Below are 18777 nucleotides of genomic sequence, written 5' to 3' on the forward strand. Positions count from 1 at the left end.
ATAACTTTGAATGGATGCTAAGCAACCGGTCATAAGTCGAGGACTAACTGCATTTTGTGTTTATTGAATTTACTGTAATAATTCACCAGTCTTTAGTAATCCAGTGGCCATTTGTCAAGATGTCTAGTGTACAAATTTCTGTACTGGGGTACTCTTCCACTTTTCTGTTAAGGAACACGATATGTTTTGTTGGTGATATGTCCAGTTTGTGGAAACGATTAATATATGTTTCATTTCTTCAGGGCTCTGGAAACTAACAAATACAATCACATCACTGCTACCTACTTTTTACTAGCAGAGCGGATTTTAAGAGAGAAACAAGAGAAAGAAATACAAACCAGATCAGCAAGCCCAAGCAATATGAAAGTGCAATTTAGGTAAGAATTAAGATTCTACAAATTGTACAATTTATTTATTTATTTACATCATTTATTTTTTATCCCACCTTTAATCTTTGTATCTAAATTCTTTAAGAGGGCTCACAGACCTGTTATTTAAAATGTACATTTTAAAACATTTACATTGTTTTACATTTACACCAATGCACAGAGTATGAGTATGAGTATGAGGAATAAACAGGGTGAATGAGAAATTCAAGTAAATGAGGCAGATATGATATTTTTGCCATGACAGAAACTTGGTAGGATGAAACCCATGAATGGAATATACAGCTAGGAGCATTTAAATTATTTAAAAGAAACAGGCCAAATAAAAGAGTAGGTGGAGTTGCATTATATATAAGAAATAACTACATCTCTACAGAAATAGAGCACAATGATGATGAAAACTGCCTTGAATGCATTTGGGTCACTATAAAAAGGGGAAAAATGACATTGCCATAGGTGTATACTATAGGCCAACCAACCAAACAGAGGAAATAGATAAACGTTTTGCTGGTCAGTTAAATATGGTGTGTAGGAAGCACATCACAATAGTAATGGGGGTGTAAGGATCTGCCTCAACTCCTCTGCCAAGAAAGCAAAACTCTTGAAACCAGGTACATTTCAAAAAGAAACTTTTACTGAGAGATAGTGATTGCAGAAAATCAGGCAGAGTCTGAAATCCAGACACGAAGCATATAACTAATTGTCCCCTTCAACCCCACCCCAATACCCCATGTCCATATTTAACCAATCATCTGCTGCAAAGGTGTTTTGACTTTGCCGAGGTGGTGTGGTGGGAAGATGCCATCCTCAGGGCAATGCGGCCTTGAACACCCAGCACGAACCGGTCGAGAGGAGTCGATGGAATTGGTGTAAACCTCCCCTCCCTAAAGCTCCCAAGCAGTTACAGCAAAAGCAAAAGCATGTAAACTGTGCCTGATGCCTCCCCCCTCCCTTCCAGAATGGTAGTGTTCCGACAGGGACCTGACATGTTGTCCCCCCAGAAGAAGGAGATCTGAAAGAGAAAAGCACAATCATTTCGGTTTGTCAGGATATTGGGTATGGAAGCGTTTGAGCAAAGTAGGAGCTCTGACATGAGATTTATCAACCCCACTCACTCTGAGAACCCAGGAAATCCTTCCATGCCACCAGGTATTGAACCCTCCCTCTATGTACCCATGAATCAAGAATCTGTTTAATCTCAAAATGCTGTTCACCCTCAATCATAAAGTGTTCTGGGGTGGGGGGGTGCTGGCCATAAAGGCGAGGTTGGCTCAGGTTTTAACAAACCGACCATCTGGTTCCGCCCCAGGCGCCTGATGGACCCAGAGAGGTTCCAGACGGAGCTTGGGATGATGCCTCTATCTGTCTCCCACACCCTGGTCACGACCCTGGTGGATGCCTGGGATGAGGCCGCTGCCGGGGCTCTAGACCGGGTCGTGCCTTTGCGGCCTCTAACTCGTTGCAGATCCCGGTTGGCCCCTTGGTTTACCGAGGAGCTCCGGGGATGAAGCGATGTAGGAGAGGCCTAGAGAGCAGTTGGAGGGCCAGTCGTTCCAAATCTGACCGGTCACAATTAAGATCATTTACATGGGCCTATTTGGTGGAATTGGTGACGGTGAAACATTGCTATTTCTCCAATGTCATTGCGTCTGCAGAGAATCACCCGGCTGCCCTGTTTCGGGGCATCAGAGGGCGGGGGAAGACCCGATGCGAGGGCGAGCTGAGGAGTTTGGCCAGTATCTGCTGGACAAGATCGCTCAGATTCGGGACGGCTTGGACTCTGACTGGACAGGGTCAGACGGTGAGGAAGCGGCGGGTCTTGTGCTTTGGGAAGAGTTCGATCCTGTTACCCCAGAAGAAGTGGACAGGATCATGGGGAAGTTGAGTGCAGCCACATGTGTACAGGACCCGTGCCCCTCCTGGCTGGTTTATTCAGCTCGGGAGGTGACACGTGGCTGGATCCAGGCGGTGATAGCTGCTTCTTTAGAGGAGGGAAGCTTTCCTGCCGCCTTGAAGGAGGCAGTGGTGAGGCCCCTCCTCAAGAAGCCTGCCCTGGATCCAGCTGTTTTGAGCAACTTTCGTCCGGTCTCCAACCTTCGCTTCCTTGCGAAGGTTGTTGAGACTATGGTGGCACGTCAGCTCCCGGTGGCCCTGGATGAAGCTGAGTACCTTGATCCGTACCAATCGGGTTTCAGGCCTGGATACAGCACGGAGACAGCATTGGTCGCACTGGTGGATGATCTCTGGAGGGCTCGGGACAGAGGTCATTCCTCTGTTCTGGTCCTATTAGATCTTTCTGCGGCTTTCGATACCATCGACCATGGTATCCTGCTGCGGCGCCTCGAGGGGTTGGGAGTGGGAGGCACCGTTTTACAGTAGTTCTCCTCTTACCTCTCGGGTCGGACACAAGCTGTGTTGGCAGGAGGGCAGAGATCGACCATGAGGCCCCTCACTTGTGGGGTGCCTCAGGGGCCGGTTCTCTCACCCCTTCTGTTCAACATTTATATGAAACTGCTGGGGGAGATCATCCGTGGTTTTGGGGTGGGGTATCATCAGTACGCTGATGATACCCAGTTTTTTATATCCACCCCGAACCAGCCTAGTGATGCTCTCGACGTGATGTCCCTGGAAGTGGTACAGATCTGGATGGGGAGGAACAGGCTTCGGATCAACCCTGCCAAGACTGAGTGGCTGTGGATACCGGCATCTCGGTTCGAAGGAGAGATTCCATCGCGGGTTATAGCGGGTGAAATTTTGCCCCCTGTAGACAGGGCGCGCAACTTGGGTGTCCTCCTGGATTCACGGTTGAGCTTAGAAGATCATATAACAACCAGGGGGGCATATGCCCAGATTTGTCTGGTCCGCCAGTTGCGCCCCTATTTGGACCGAGATGCCTTACGCACAGTTACTCATGCGCTAGTTGCCTCCTGCGTTGACTACTGTAATGCTCTCTACATGGGGCTGCCCTTGAGGACCACTCAGAGGCTTCAACTGGTACAGAATGCGGCCGCACGGGTTGTGATGGGAGAGTCCCGATACTCCCATGTTACACCCCTCCTGCGCGACTTGCATTGGTTTCCAGTTGCCCTCCGGGTGAGATTCAAGGTGCTGGTGATGACCTATAAAGCCCTACATGGCTTAGGCCCAGGATATTTGGCGGACCATCTGCTGCCTGCAACAGCTGCCCATCACCCGGTGCGTTCTCACAGGGAGGGCCTGGTCCGGGTGCCGTCAGCTAGACAGTGTCGGCTCGCGACCCCCAGGGATAGAGCTTTCTCTGTGGGAGCGCCCACCCTTTGGAATCAACTCCCCCTGGGGCTCCAGTTGGCTCCTGACCTTCGTACCTTCTGCCGCGAATTAAAAACATGGTTGTTCACATCGCCCAGCCTGGACTGAGAGGGTTTTTAGATTTGGGGGGTTTTAATATAAATTATATACGTACATGTATGTATTTTATATTTTTAATTGGTTGTTTTATTGTTGTGAGCCGCCCTGAGTCCTCGGAGATAGGGCGGCATATAAATTTTATTAAATAAATAAATAAACAAATAAATAAATAAATAAATTACAAGACAGGGTGGACCCTCCTCAGTGATTTAGGCAACTCTAGTTCCACGGTGACTGGATTGATAATGTGTTTTATAGGGAAGCTTCATGTGCCGACATGAAGCTCCTAATAAATAACTAGATTTCCTTTGAAGCTTGGCTCGAGGCTTGAGGCTCGTGATTTAATTAGGGCATCCGTCGGAACCCTGACAGAAGGGACCTACAAATTTAGGGCCTAGCTTCTTACAGGGTTGTAAGGATTGTAAGGTTGTAAGCGAAAGGCAAAAGGTCTGTCCAATTGTCTTGTTGATAATTGATAAAACAACTCAGGTACTGCTCCAGAACCGAGTTCGTTCTTTCTGAGCCCCCATTAGTTTAGAATGGTGCGATGAACTCAGTCCCTGTTCGGTACCAAATAGGTCCCAAAAGGCCCTCCAGAACTTTGAGGTAAATTGGACCCCCCATCTGAAATTATTCACTGTGGGGCCCCATGTAATCGATAAATGTGATGCAGAAACAGTTTCTCCAGCGCCTTAGCTATGTGGATCTTCAGGCAAGGAATAAAATGGGCCTGTTTGGAGAACAGGTCCGTCACGACCCAAATGACTGTGTTCCCTGAGCTTTCAGGAAGCTCTACAATATATTGTTAACATGGAAAAAATGTATCCTACAAAGACATTTTAAATGAGAAAGGAAAATCTTTATCAAATGTTTTATAGGTGGCATTTGCCACCGGCAAGACTAGCAAAAATGTTTAACAACATGTCTGCCAAATGTTGGAAATGTAATCAGACTCCAGGTACCTATATGTGGTGGACATGTAAGAAAGCAAGAAAATATTGGACGAAAATACACACATGGCTGGAAAAGATGATTAAGCACAATATAGATTTAAAGCCTGAAATATTTTTGTTAGGTATAATACCAGAAAGTTATGATAAAGGGACTATATACTTAATGCTACATGTATCAACAGCAGCGAGAATTGTATTTGCACAATATTGGAAAAATGAGAACACCTCACCAGTTGAAAACATAATTAGGAAAATATTGGACTGTGCAGAGATGGATAGATTGACATTGAAACTAAAAGATAAAGGAGATACAGAATATTATTTAACATGGAATAGGTTTTATCAATGGTTAGAGATAAGAGGAAGAAATTAGATGAAGAAAGATGATTGTTATATGTAAGTAAAATATGAATGTTGTTTATAATTATAAGCATGCTAGTACAATTAATATGATTATAAATAAGCCAATATAATTATAAATATGGTTGTAATTATTATGTGTATTATCATTATTACTATAATAATAATAATAATAATAATAATAATAATAATAATAATAATTTTATTTCTATACTGCCCTTCTCCCGAAGGACTCAGGGCGGTGTACAGCCTATTTAAAAACACAGAACAAAACAACGATTAAAATTTAAAATCATTAAATAATTAGGCTCCAATTAAAATCCCAGAAATTTAAAATACCCCAATTTAAAATTATTATGTTGATAGCCCGGCCTGGCGGAACAACAGGGTCTTCAGTGCACAGCGAAACACCCGGAGGTCGGAGATCTTACGTATTTCTGGGGGCAGTTCATTCCACAGGGCTGGGGCTCCCACAGAGAAGGCCCTCCCCCTGGGTGTCGCCAGCCGACATAACTTGGCCGATGGCACCCTGAGGAGACCCTCTCTGTGGGAGCGGACTGGTCGGTGGGAGGCTATTGGTGGCAGAAGTCGGTCTCGAAGGTACCCTGGTCCTGTGCCATGGAGCGCTTTAAAGGTGGTAACCAACACCTTGAATCGCACCCGGAAGACCACTGGGAGCCAGTGCAGCTCGCGCAGGAGGGGTGTCACGTGGGCACAACGAGTTGCACCCATAACCACCCGCGCGGCCGCATTCTGGACCAGTTGGAGCCTCCAAGTGCTCTTCAAGGGGAGCCCCATGTAGAGAGCATTACAATAGTCCAACCAGGAGGTAACAAGGGCGTGAGTGAATGTGCGCAATGCGTCCCGGTCCAGAAAGGGCTGCAACTGGCGAATCAGGCGAACCTGATAAAAGGCCCCCCTGGCCACGGCCGTCATGTGCTCTTCTAAAGACAGCCGTGCATCCAGGAGGACACCCAGATTGCGGGCCCTCTCTGTGGGGGGCAAAGATTCACCCCCAATAGTCAGCGATGGCACTATCAGTATATCTGTTATCTTTTCCTTTTTTTTTGTAAAACGAAATGCCCGGACAATACACTGTCTTCAAAATATTTATATATAAATAAAAAACTTGACTTAAAAAAAAGGAAGCTCTATAATAAAGTCCATAGAGATCTCTGTCCAGGGTGCTGAAAGCTAACTTTTGGAGGAGGCCTGGTGTCTTCCCTTGTCTGCGCTTAACCGAGGCACAGATGGGGCAGTTGGATACATAGCTTTCAATGTCCTTCTTGAGGGAAGGCCACCAGAATTGCCTCTTTATTAGATGTAGTGTTTTTACAAATCCAAAGTGTCCTGCCTGTTTGGGATCATGGCATCCTTGCATAATTCTCAGTCTTTGATTGGCAGGCACACATAGCTTGGTCCCTACCCAAGCTAGTCCATCTTGAATGGTACATACATTTTTATGGGCATTAAACCAGATGTCATCATTCAGGGCGACTTTGAATGCGTCTGCTATGTCTCCATCTACGGGTGATTTCCCCACTGCGCTCTTGTGGTTATTCGAACAGGCCGCTGGTGAGAGGGGAGCATCGGTCTAACTACTTCCACTTTGGAGCTATTTTTTTTTGAAAAAAGTTTTTTATTTTTATTTCTTATACACATATTGTAAATGTACATTCTCTTATCCATAATTGATCATATATATACATTTTTTTTCTAATGAAAGCAAGAGCCTTGGTACTACAGTGGTTTAAAGCACCCTGTTATTAACACAGCTGCCTGCAATTTACTGCTGGTTCGAATCTCTCCAAGGCTCAAGGTTGACTCAGCCTTCCATCCTTTCTAAGGTAGGTTAAATGAGGACCCAGTTTGTGGGGGCAATAAGCTGACTTTGTATAAATATACAAAAGTATGAAGGCTATTGCTTAACGCACTGTAAGCCGCCCTGAGTCTCCGGAGAAGGGCGGCATATAAATCAAATTAAAAAAAAAAAAAAAAAAATAAGACATTTTAATTACATTTGGGGTTGCTCTTCTACCCTCTCTTTTCCCTCTTTTCATAACAAACCTTCTTCTCCTTCTTCTTTCTTTCCCTTCCCTCCCTCCTCTCCTCTTCTACTTTCTTCCTCCTCCTCTCCTCTCCTCCCCTACTTCCCCTTCCTCTCCCCCACTCCTCCCCTCTTTTCCCCCTTTCTCACCTTCTCTCCTGATCTTGTCCCCTATCCTTTCTTCCTCTCCTTCCCCTTTCTTCCATTCCTCTCTCTCCCTCTCCTCCTCTATCCCTCTACTCTGCTTTCATTTCTTTCTCCTTTGTTGTGCAATATTTCCCTTATTTGGTATCCGAGCAACTCCAATTTTCTAATAATATGTACTTTCTTTTCAATTTCTTTCCCATTTTACCCAATCTATCATTTCATAATTGTACATTTATATTTATAATCTTTCTTCCCCCCCATCCCCCTTTTCCATTTACTCTGGTGTCATCTGAGTTTCTATTTCTTTTTTATCTTATTCCTCATTTAACTTTCTATTATCTATATCATTTATCTATCAACTTTTATTCATATTTCTTTTCTATCCACACGTAGAATCTTTCCCATGTCTTGAAATACACCAATTCCTCTTTATCTTTTATTCTTAGCGTCAATCTGTTCATTTCCACACAGTCTAGAATCTTTTTTATTACTTCACCTTCTGATGGAATTTTCTCTGTCTTCCAATTTTGTGCAAATACAATTCTTGCTGCTGTTATACAGTATGTATAATTAAGTATACTTCTTCTTTGCTATATTTGCTACTTACGGGACCGCCTTCTGCCACCGATAGCCTCCCACCGGCCTGTACGCTCCCAGAGAGAGGGACTCCTCAGGATGCCGTCGGCCAGACAATGTCGGCTGGCGACCCCCAGGGGGAAGGCCTTCTCTGTGGCAGCACCTGACCTCTGGAACGACCTGCCCCCGGAGATACGTAAGATACCAGATCTCCGTGCTTTTCGCCGTGCCCTTAAAACTTTTTTATTTCATCAAGCTGGGCTGGCGTAACCACCACCCCCCCCTTTAGATATTTTTAGATTTTTTTTAGATATTTTTAATTGTAAATTGATTTTAGTTGGGGTGTTTTAAATTTAATTGGGCCAAAATTTGTCTAATTCTTTTAAAAAAATTTAAATTTTGTATGTGATGTTTTTATTCTTGGCTGTTCACCACCCTGAGTCCAGTAGGAGAAGGGCGGTATAAAAATTTAATTAATTAAATAAATAAATATAACTTTCTGGCAAAATACCCATTTATCTGATTTATCTTTAAACATTTTTGCTAGTCTTTCTGGTGGCATATGCCATCTATAAAACATTTTATATAAATTTTCTTTATATGCAGTTGCCATAGTCAATTTATAATTCCTTTCCCATAGTTGTTGCCATTTCTCTAATTCTATTGCATAACCAGTTTTTCGCCCATGTTATCATTGTCTCTTTTACTTCTTCATCTTCTAATCTAATCTGCAGTAGATAATTATACAACCTTTTAATCATTTTTTCATCCTTTCCAGTCATTATCTGATCCAACTCTGATTCCTCCAAATTAAAACCATATTGTTTCAAATCTTTATCATATCTTGATTGTATCTGCACTCGTGCATACCAATCAATCTCAATCCCTTGTTTTTCTAAATCTTGTTTCTGTTTTAGTTCTCCCTTCTCTGTTAAAATGTCCTTATATCTAACAATATTGTCCATGCTTATCATATTTGGATGTGTCAATGCTTCTATCGTTGAAAGCCACATTGGTATTTCCATATAATGTTTCTCTTTCATTCTCTCCCATACTGTTAACAAGCCGTTTCTTACACAGTGTCTCTGGAAGTATCCATGTATCCTATTTTTTCTGTACCATAAAAAAGCATGCCAGCCTAGTTGCAAATTATGTCCTTCCAAAGTCAATAGTCTTGTATTTCTCAATAGAATCCATTCTTTAACCCAAGTTAACATCACCGCTTGATGATAAAGTTCCCAATTTGGTAGACCAAAACCTCCTCTAGTCCTAGCGTCTTGAAGCACTTTAATATAAATTCTTGCTTTCTTTCCTTGCCATATATTGCCTTGCCACATCATTTTATTCAAACTTTCAAAATATTTTTTCTCCAGCTTCATCGGAATTGTTTGAAAAAAGAACAAAATTCTTGGTAGTACATTCATTTTGATTAGCGCTATTCTTCCCATTAACGATAGTTGTAGATTTTTCCATTTTTCCAAGTCTATTTCAATTTGATTTCTCCGTTTATAGTAGTTATCTTCCTTCACTGTGATACATCTTGAGGTTAATTGGATGCCCAAGTATTTCACTTTCTTCACTATTTGAATATCTAATTTCTCCAGTAATTGCTTTTTTTGTTTTTCTCTCATATTTTTAACTATAATTTTTGTTTTATCTTTATTTATTTTCAATCCAGCTACTTCTCCATACTCCTCTATTTGCTTCATTAGCTTTGGGCCCATTTCTATAGGTTCCTCCATAATAAATACTAAATCATCCGCAAATGCTTGTAGCTTGTATTCTTCTCTTTTAATTTTCATTCCTTTTATTTCTTTATCTTGCCTTATTTTTCTGTTTAAAATTTCTAGCGTCAAGATAAATAACAATGGAGATTGTTCTTTGTATATAGTCTTAACCATATTCATGAATCTATCACCAAAATCCATCTTTTGTAATTGTATGTATAGTCATAAATTGCCAATTCACATTGTCAAATGCTTTCTGTGCATCTAAAAATAACAATGCCATTTGTTTCTCTGAATGTACTTCATAATATTCCAATGTATCCAATATAATTCGTATATTGTCTCTAATTTGCCTTTTAGGCAAAAAAACATTTTGGTCTGAATGTATGAGTTCATTTAGTAACCTTTTCAATCTTTTAATTCCCTCCACCAATTCCATCATTGATATCCTTTCTTCTAGTGCTTTTTTTGAATTTTTCTGGTATTTTGGGAGTCATTGCTTTTTCCAAATATTGTTCTATTTTCTCTTCTGATATCTGTTCTTGTTGATATAATTTCTTATAATATTCCTCATTTATTTTTCTTTTCCTCATTTCAATGACATATCTTCCCATCTTGATCTAGTAATTGAGTTATCAGTTTCCTTTCTTTTTCCTTTTTCATTTTATATGCCAGCCATCTTCCTGGTTTATTTGCATTTTCAAAAAAAATTGCTTTGTTGATTTTATTTTCCTTGCCAAGTCTTCATTCTCAATTAGGTTCAATTTATGTTTTTCCAAGTCTATTAAATTTTTAATTTTTTTGTCTTGTGGGTTTTTTTGCAATTCTTTCTCTAATTTCTTATACTCCTCTTTCTAATCTCTTATCTTTTTTACTTTTACCAATATTTTTTTCTGCTTTACTTCTTGCAAATATAACATTTAAATCATTTTTATCATTTCAATTTCATTCAGTTTTACATTCAATTTCAATCATTAAATATATTTCTCCAAACATCTTAACGATATATTTCCACTTATTCAAATATATATTTATAAAGCGCATCTTAATCCTTTCTCATTTTACCCAATCCAATTAGTTCTTAAAATATTCTTAATTTATCTTATTTTCTCTTTTTAATTATGTTTCAAATATATAGTTTGAGATATTCCAAATATTACATTTCCCCCAACTGGTTTATTCATATTGTTAAAACTTATCATTCTATAAACCTCCAATATTATTGAGCATGTGACATTTATTACAGTTTTCCCTTTGTTTCTACTTTTCTTTTCCTTCTTTGTATCTTTTAATTATTAATATTTTGTATCTTAAAATCGTGAAATCTTTGCCCTTTATTTCCCATTATTTTCCACCCCTTTTCCCTCTTTCTTATATTTCCACTGTAAATCCCAGTGTAATCATTTATGTTTTTAATATTTTTCTTCTCCTCCACCCTCTTTTCCTTCTTTGCCTTTTGTTTTCCCTTCTTCTTCCTTTCTTTTGTATTTTAAAATTCTGCACTCTCCTATTCTGCCCTATATTCCCCATTGTTTCTCCTTTCTCTTTCCTTTTTTGTGTCTTTTCATTGTTAATCCCAGTATGCTTATTTTGTATTTTAAAATCATAAAATCTTTTATTTTGTCCTTTATTTCTTATTATTTGCCATCTCTTTTCCCTCTTTCTTATCTTTCCACTGTAAATCTCAGTGTAATCATTTAAGTTTTTTATATTTTTCCTGTTCCACCCTCTTTTCCTTCTTTGTTTCTTTTCTTTTTGTCCATACTTAATATTACAATTGTTTAATTTTCCATAGTCAGTCTCTTTGTCTTTGTCTTCTACATTATCCATCTCTCTTTCTTGTTTCTCATTAGTCATTTCCTTTTCATCTTCAGTGCATTCTAGCTCTGTCTTTACCTCCTCAGATTTTGATTTTCCATGCAAATTTATAATCATTTCTTTTATTTTCAAACACATCGTCTTTATCAGTTCATTAAGTTCCTGTTCCATTTTATTCTTTCTGGGTTGAATTATTCCAGTTTTAAATCGCACTAAGGTCCCTCTTTTATAATCATCAAAGTCTATCCTCTTGTAGGCAAAACGTATCCTCCTTAATTCTCGCCAGTTATCTTTTTAAAAGTTCAAGGTTTCTTCAAAGGTTTTCTCAAAGTAAACAATTCCATGTCCTGCTCTTCCTTCTCCTGCAGATGTCTCTCTATAATCCACAGTTCCACTCGACTAATTCACAAATCGCCATTTTATTTGTAATCCACATCCGTGTTTACCAAGTCATAAAAGAGAAAAAAGCCAGTTTTCACATCTTCTTTCACCTTTATATACCACCAATCAGTTTATAATCCAATCCAAATTGAATCCAAGTTCCAGATTTACATTTCCGTTTGTCAATCACTTTTAATTCTTTATTTGGGTTCTTCTATGGAGCGCTTGTCATTCTCACTTTCTCTTTCCATCCGCCATCTCCCCCCGCCGCTATTTAGCAGCAATTTCCACGCCGGGATAATTTTAGTAATAGTTTAGTAGTTAAAAATATTTAGAATTTTCTTTTTATTGTCTGTGGGTTAGCCAATCACTCACCCAACACCAGCACTCTGTCCAAATCTTCCCTCCTGCACATCGCTTGCTCCAGAGGCTCCAGCTTCATGGCAATTCACTCTGATCACCTCCCACCATCACCGGCCCGGAGAGAGTTTCTCGGGCTATCCAAGGGACTTGCCTGTCCCTCTTTAGACACCGAGCTGCCTCTCTTTCTTCACTGTCCCTACAGGACAGCTTTGGTCCGAAGACCCCCTGGTGACGGTTCGTCTGGCTGGATTTTGCCAAGCTCGTTGGAGCCCGGTATTTTCCCAGCCAGTAACGCCACGCCACGCCGCTTCCGGATTCTCGCTTCTATATCAATCTTATCTATCTTGGATATTAAATCTGTGGACATCCACATCATATCTATTCTTGACCATGACATATGTCTATTTGAATAAAATGTGTACTTTTTTTTTTTTCTCCAAGCATCTTGCAGGCTTAGTTCATCTACCATTGTATAGAATGCTTTTGGAAGTGTCTTCCTTGGTTTTTTTATTCACTTTTGTAGATTTATAGTCTAACTCATTATCAACAATCACATTAAAATCTCCTATTATGCAAATATCCTCATATTCATGTTCTAGTATTTTCCTGTGTAGTTTCACATAAAATTCTTCTTGATTTTCATTTGGAGCACATATACCCACAAGTAATATTTTTTTGTAGTTCATTACAATTTCTACCATTAATACTCTTCCTTCCTCATCCTCAAATATTTTTTTGGATTGGATTGTCTGTTTAATGTAAAATACTACTCCTCTTTTGCTTTGAGAAGCCAATGTTGTGTACAATGTCCCCAATTTTATTCGCTCCAAAAGCTTTTTATGTTGCTTTCTAATATGTACTTCTTGTAAGCATATAATTTCTCATTTTAACTTCTCTAATTTGTTGAGTATTTTTCTTCTTTTTATTGCCGAGTTTAGTCCATTTATATTCAAAGATATTATTTTAATTTCTTCTTCCATTTCTTATTTATTTACTTGTTTTGTCGATCTAGTCGTTCTTATCTCTCTTTGTCCTTTAACTTCTTTCGCCCTTGCTCCTTCTCTTAACGGTCTCTCATCTTGTTCTTTCGTTGTCTCTCTTGGCTGTTCTTTCTTCTCCTCCTGTTGTCCATCCCCTTTTTCATCTCTCAATCTTTCTTCCTCTTGAACATCTATGTGTTGTTTATAAAATAACTCTGCTTTCTCTATTGAGTCTAATCTGTATCTTTGTTCTTGCCAGTTCACCAATATTCCTTCTGGAATCAACCATCTAAAATTTATTCCTCTCTTTATCAAACATTTCGTAAGAAATTGATATTCTTTTCTCAGGTCTCTCATTCTTCTTTGAATTTGTTTCAGTGCCACTACTTCTCTCCCTTTGTGCTTTATCGTCGCGTTTCTCATCATTTGCAATATCTCTGTTCTCAATGTTTTCTTAGTAAATCTGACGTGAATTTCTGTAGGCAAATTATTTCTCATCGCATATCTTGTGTGCACTCTATATATCTCGTGGATCCCATTTAATATCCTTTCCTTACTTTCTTCCATTATTTCTGCTAATATCTCTGCAATTTTCTCTGCTAAATTTTCTCCCTTTTCTTCTTCAATACTTTGGAATCTTAAGTAATAATCAGTTTTATCCATTTCCAGAATTATAATTGTTTTTTTCCTGATTTTTATCAGTAATTGTAAGTCTATAGTCCATCTCTTCAACTTTTTTCTTCATTGCTTCTGCTTTTTCTTCCATTTGCTGCAATCGTTGTTCATTTTTACCTATCATCTCTTTAACTTCTTTCAATTCTCCTTCCATTTTTTCCATTCTCCCATCTACCTTGTCTAATCTTGTCTTGAGATCTTCTTATATAGTCTGTAGCATATTTTTTAATTCCGTGTTAATTTTCTCTTGCTGTGATGCAGTTTCTGTTGTCTTTTGCCCTGTGGTGCCCGGCACTGTTGATATTGATGGTGATGATAAATGTTGTGTTGTTTTCTTCATCTTGTCTCTTCAAATCACACCACCCAATTTGTAATCCAAATAGTCCAATTCTTAGGTTCCAGCTGTTCCTTTATTTAAATCCCAAATTCAAATTCCAGATCTGCTCCCAAATCAATCAGATTCTTCAGGTTCTTGATACCCTAATCCACATAGGCTTAATCCATATAAAAAGAAAAGGTAGAAAGACTATAAAAAACCATCCAAAAAGCCAAAAAAAGAAAAAAGGAGAAAAGGAGAAGCCAAGTCAGAACAAAAATAAAAAATCTACCAATAAAATATTCCAAAACCAAGATTTTTGCTCAAAATGTCCAACCAAACAGTAAAAAGATATAGTCTCGGGGGAAAAAAAAGTTGAAAAGAAAATGGAAAAAGCAAAAACCCTCCCAATCACACACAAAAAAAAGTGTAAATCCAGGAAGCAAAGACCTCTACAAAAAAAAAAAAAAAAGAGGTACACAACAAAGAATTTTTAAAAAAGGGGCAAGTCGGAGAAGGCAAAATAATATTCCAAATGTTCCAAATAACACTATTGCAAAATCTTCCAAAATTTAAATCCAGCAGACAAGGGGGGGGGGGAAGGGGGGGGAGAAAAAAGAAAACAGACAGCCCAGCTTTTCCCTCTTCTGTTACAAAATCACAAGACCACTTCTTATCAAAAACTTCTTGCCAGTTTCCAAAACATTTTCCAAGGTCATTACCCTCTCATTGTCTCCTTTATTCAGTACATCTATTTAGTTTTTTCTGTCACCACTAGATGGCACTGCTGCCCACTTAAAATAGTCATAAAAATCTTAAAAATATCCATTTACTTTCCGTCTTTCCGTATTGGGCTCCCAGTCACAAAACTCATTTTTTTTTTATAAAAGTTTTTTTAAATTTTTTTTAGACAAACACACATACAAACATACCGTATTTTCCAGCGTATAAGACGACTGGGCATATAAGACAACCCCTGACTTTTCCTGTTAAAATATAGGGTTTGGGCTATACTCGCCGTATAAGACTACCCCTCTTCCAACGCACACCAAATAAAAATTAAAAAACATCAACTGGCTCACCCACAATGTAAAAGCAGCTGTGCTAGGCTCAAAATGGCACCTGCAACAAGCAGGAACCTCACACAGCCACAAAAAGCCCAAAAAAAACAACTTTCACACTTTACACACACACACAACACAACACAAGTGGCTCACCCACAATGTAAAAGCAGCTGTGCTAGACCCAAAATGGCCCCTGCAACAAGCAGGAACCTCACATAGCCACAAAAAGCCCCAAAAAACAACTTTCACACTTTACACACACAAAATTCCACATACAGCTTTGTGAGGTTTTGTGTGTTTGTGTAGTTAGAGTGAAACACTACAGAAACACACTAAATCTCAGAAAGCTGCACAAATATTATTTTATTTTATTTTATTTTTATTTTTATATGAAAACTAAATTTAAAACTTCCTAAACTTTAAATGGCTAGGTCTAAAAAAGAACAACTAAAAAAAACCCCAATTAACTATTTTTTTTAAAGCTCCCAAAGGGGAAAAAAACTTACCCAATAGAACAGGGGTCTCCAACCTTGGCAACTTTAAGACTTGTAGACTTCAACTCCCAGAATTCCTCAGCCAGCTTTGTTTTGCTGGCTGAGGAATTCTGGGAGTTGAAGTCCACAACTCCCTGCCTGCTTGATTTTTTCCTTTTACATGGCTCTGGCGATCCCAGCTGTGTTGCCTGATTAGCAGGCAACGCAGCTGGGATCATCAGAGCTTGGATCGCCAGAGCCATTTAAGGCTCATCAGAGCCTTTCGGGCTGGTCTGCCTGGTTACAGGAGAACGACACCCGGCGTATAAGAGGACCCCTGACTTTTGAGAAGATTTTCATGTGTTAAAAAGTCGTCTTATACGCCGGAAAATACGGTACAATGTATTTTCTTTGAACAGAGTATTTGGCCGGTTCACAAATTTAAACAATATTTAATCATTTCAATGAAGTTTACAATTTCTATATTTCCTTTTTGCCATAGGTATTCCTTATCTATTTTTTTTAACAAACCAATATTACCCTTCATTCTCATCTCTAATCTTAAACCTGATCAAATTCAATTTTTCCCTTCTATGTATATTATACCCCTTCCCATTGTCATCTATTTTTATATATATCTTCACATTGGTTGGTTATGTAACATTACCATTGTTTAATATAAATCCAACATTTTAGTATAAATCAGTTAATTATATACTGTAACTATCTTTTTTTGTGTATGTGTGTGTATATATATATATATATATATATATATATATATATATATATATATATATATATATTCTCAGGTTTTCGCGGGTGTTTGTATGTAGGTCTTTGGTTATTCGGGTCTTCTCCCACGTAAAATTGGAAGTGTCTTGGCGACGTTTCGACGAAGTCTCATTCGTCATCTTCAGGCTGATGTTCTCGGCTTCGTGCTTCCAGGAGCAATGTGAGATCGCAGCTGTCTCTTCCTTTTAACTGCTAGTGGGGGTGTGAGCTGATTGGGTGGGAACTTGGCTGTGTTCTGATTGGGTGGAGGTGTGTTCTGATTAGTTAGGGGCTTGGCTGTGCTCTGATTGGATGGGGGGTTGGTTGTGCTCTGATTGGCTGGGGGTGTGTTCTGTTTGGGTGGGGGCTTGGTTGTGCTCAGCTTAGTCTGAGTTGCAGGGGGATTTGAGCTGGTGAGCTGTGTTGTTGTTGTTTGGCTTCGTGTTTGTGGCCGTGCGAGCTCTTCATGGTGGGTGTCAGTCTGCTTCATGTATGGATTGGAGGGGTTTAAAGTGGCTAATGATGCAGCTGAGTTCTGGCTTCTGGTCCTTGGTCGTGGCTCATTATCAGTGTGGGTTTGAGTCTGCTTTCTGCGTGGATGTGTGGTGGTGACATCCTGTGTGGCTCTCGTGAGTGTGGGTCTGGTGTCATTCGTCGTGTTAGGGACTCGTTTGTCAATAAGGGCGGGTTTCCAAATGGCTGGTAGGTGGGAGGTATCGTCTCGTTTGTTCATGCTGTGTGGGTGTTTTTCTATCTCGATGGCTTCTCTGATTATTCTGTTGTTAAAGTGTTCAGTTTTGGCGATAGTTCTGGTCTTTTTAAAGTCAATATCATGTCCTGTGGCTTTAAGGTGTTGGACCAGGGAAGAAGTTGGTTCCTCTTTTCTGACTGAGTTCTTGTGTTCTTCTATGCGTGCACTTATTCGTCTGTTGGTTTGTCCAATGTATGTGGTGGGGCAGGCGGTGCATGGGATTTCATATACTCCTTGATTTTCTAACTCAATTTTGTCTTTGGGGTTCCTTAGGATGGTGGATATTTTTTGGTTTGTGCAGAATGCTGTCTTGATGTTATGTTTGTGGAGGATTTTGCTTATTCTGTCTGTGGTGCCTTTTATGTATGGGAGGAGGGCCTTGCCATTTTCTTGCTCTCTGTCTTGGATTTTAGTGGGGGTTTCTTTTTGGATTAGGTTGGTGATCTTATTTCTTTGGAATCCATTGGATGTTAGTACGTTAGTGAGAGTGTGTAGTTCGGTTTTTAGGTATTGTTCGTCAGCTAAGCGTTTTGTTCTTGAAATGAGTGTCTTGGCTACAGAGTTGATCTGGGCAGGGTGGTGGTGTGAGAGTGCGTGCAGATAGCGGTTTGTGTGTGTTTTCTTCTGGTAGATAGTGTGTCCTAGGGAGCCATTGGATTTTCTGTAGACTAAGACATCCAGGAAGGGAAGTTGGTTGTTCGCTTCTGTTTCCATGGTGAACTGTATTTTGGGGTGTAGGCTGTTGAGGTGTGTGAGGAAGTTGTCCAGTTTTTCTTTCCCATGTGGCCAGATTATGAAGGTGTCGTCTACATATCTGAGCTAGAGTTTGGGTTTGTGATCAGATTTTTCTAGAGCTTGGGTTTCAAAGTATTCCATATAGAGATTGGCAATGACAGGTGAGAGGGGTGATCCCATGGGTGCTCCTTCTATTTGTTTGTATTTCTGTCCATTATAGATGAAGTATGTGTTGGATAGGCAGTGGTTGGTCAGATCTAAGATGTGCTTGGGGGGGTTATATTTGTTTTGGATAACTGTCAAGGCTTCTTTGATTGGTACTTGGGTGAAGAGGGATATGACATCGAAGCTCACGAGTAGGTCACTGGGCTGTAAGTTTTGTTGCTTTATGATGTCTATGAACTGGAATGAGTTTTTTACGTATGAGGTGATGGATTCTGCATAGGGCTGTAGTTGTTTGGCGAGAAATTTGGCTAGGTTTTGTAGAGGTGAGCCTATGGAGCTGACTATGGGTCTAAGTGGGGTTCCTTCTTTGTGCATCTTGGGGAGACCATAAAGCTTAGGGCATCTGGATGATTTCTCTCTGGGAATGATTCTTTGCTGAATCTCTTCGCTGATGGGGGAGGCTTTTATTTTGGATCTGGTGGTTTTTTCCAGGTAGGTGGTGGGGTCTGTGTTTAGGGGTTTGTATATGGAGTCTTGGAGTAGGTTGGTTAATTTGGTTTGGTAGTCAGATGTGTTCATAACCACCGTGGCATTGCCCTTGTCTGCTGGTAGGATTATTATGCTGGTGTCTTCTTTCAGGTTAAGTAGTGCTGTCTGTTCCTCTTTGGGTAAGTTACTTTTGGGTGGCTTGCTGGTGCAGAG

At 39.8% G+C, this 18777-nt stretch overlaps 1 protein-coding gene across 1 annotated transcript in view; it reads left to right on the plus strand.

The window, feature by feature from the left end:
- Positions 1 to 18777, plus strand: part of SNRK (SNF related kinase) — a 258721-nt gene that overhangs the window by 178374 nt on the left and 61570 nt on the right. The window contains exon 7 of the mRNA XM_070944393.1: positions 243 to 377. Within this exon, the coding sequence (XP_070800494.1) occupies positions 243 to 377 (135 nt within the window). The remainder of the gene's footprint in view (positions 1 to 242; positions 378 to 18777) is intronic.

This window comes from Pituophis catenifer, unplaced genomic scaffold (assembly GCF_029215685.1).
Source record: "Pituophis catenifer annectens isolate HBS135680 unplaced genomic scaffold, rPitCat1.0.hap2 SCAF_5, whole genome shotgun sequence".
In the NCBI taxonomy this organism is placed as follows: domain Eukaryota; kingdom Metazoa; phylum Chordata; class Lepidosauria; order Squamata; family Colubridae; genus Pituophis; species Pituophis catenifer.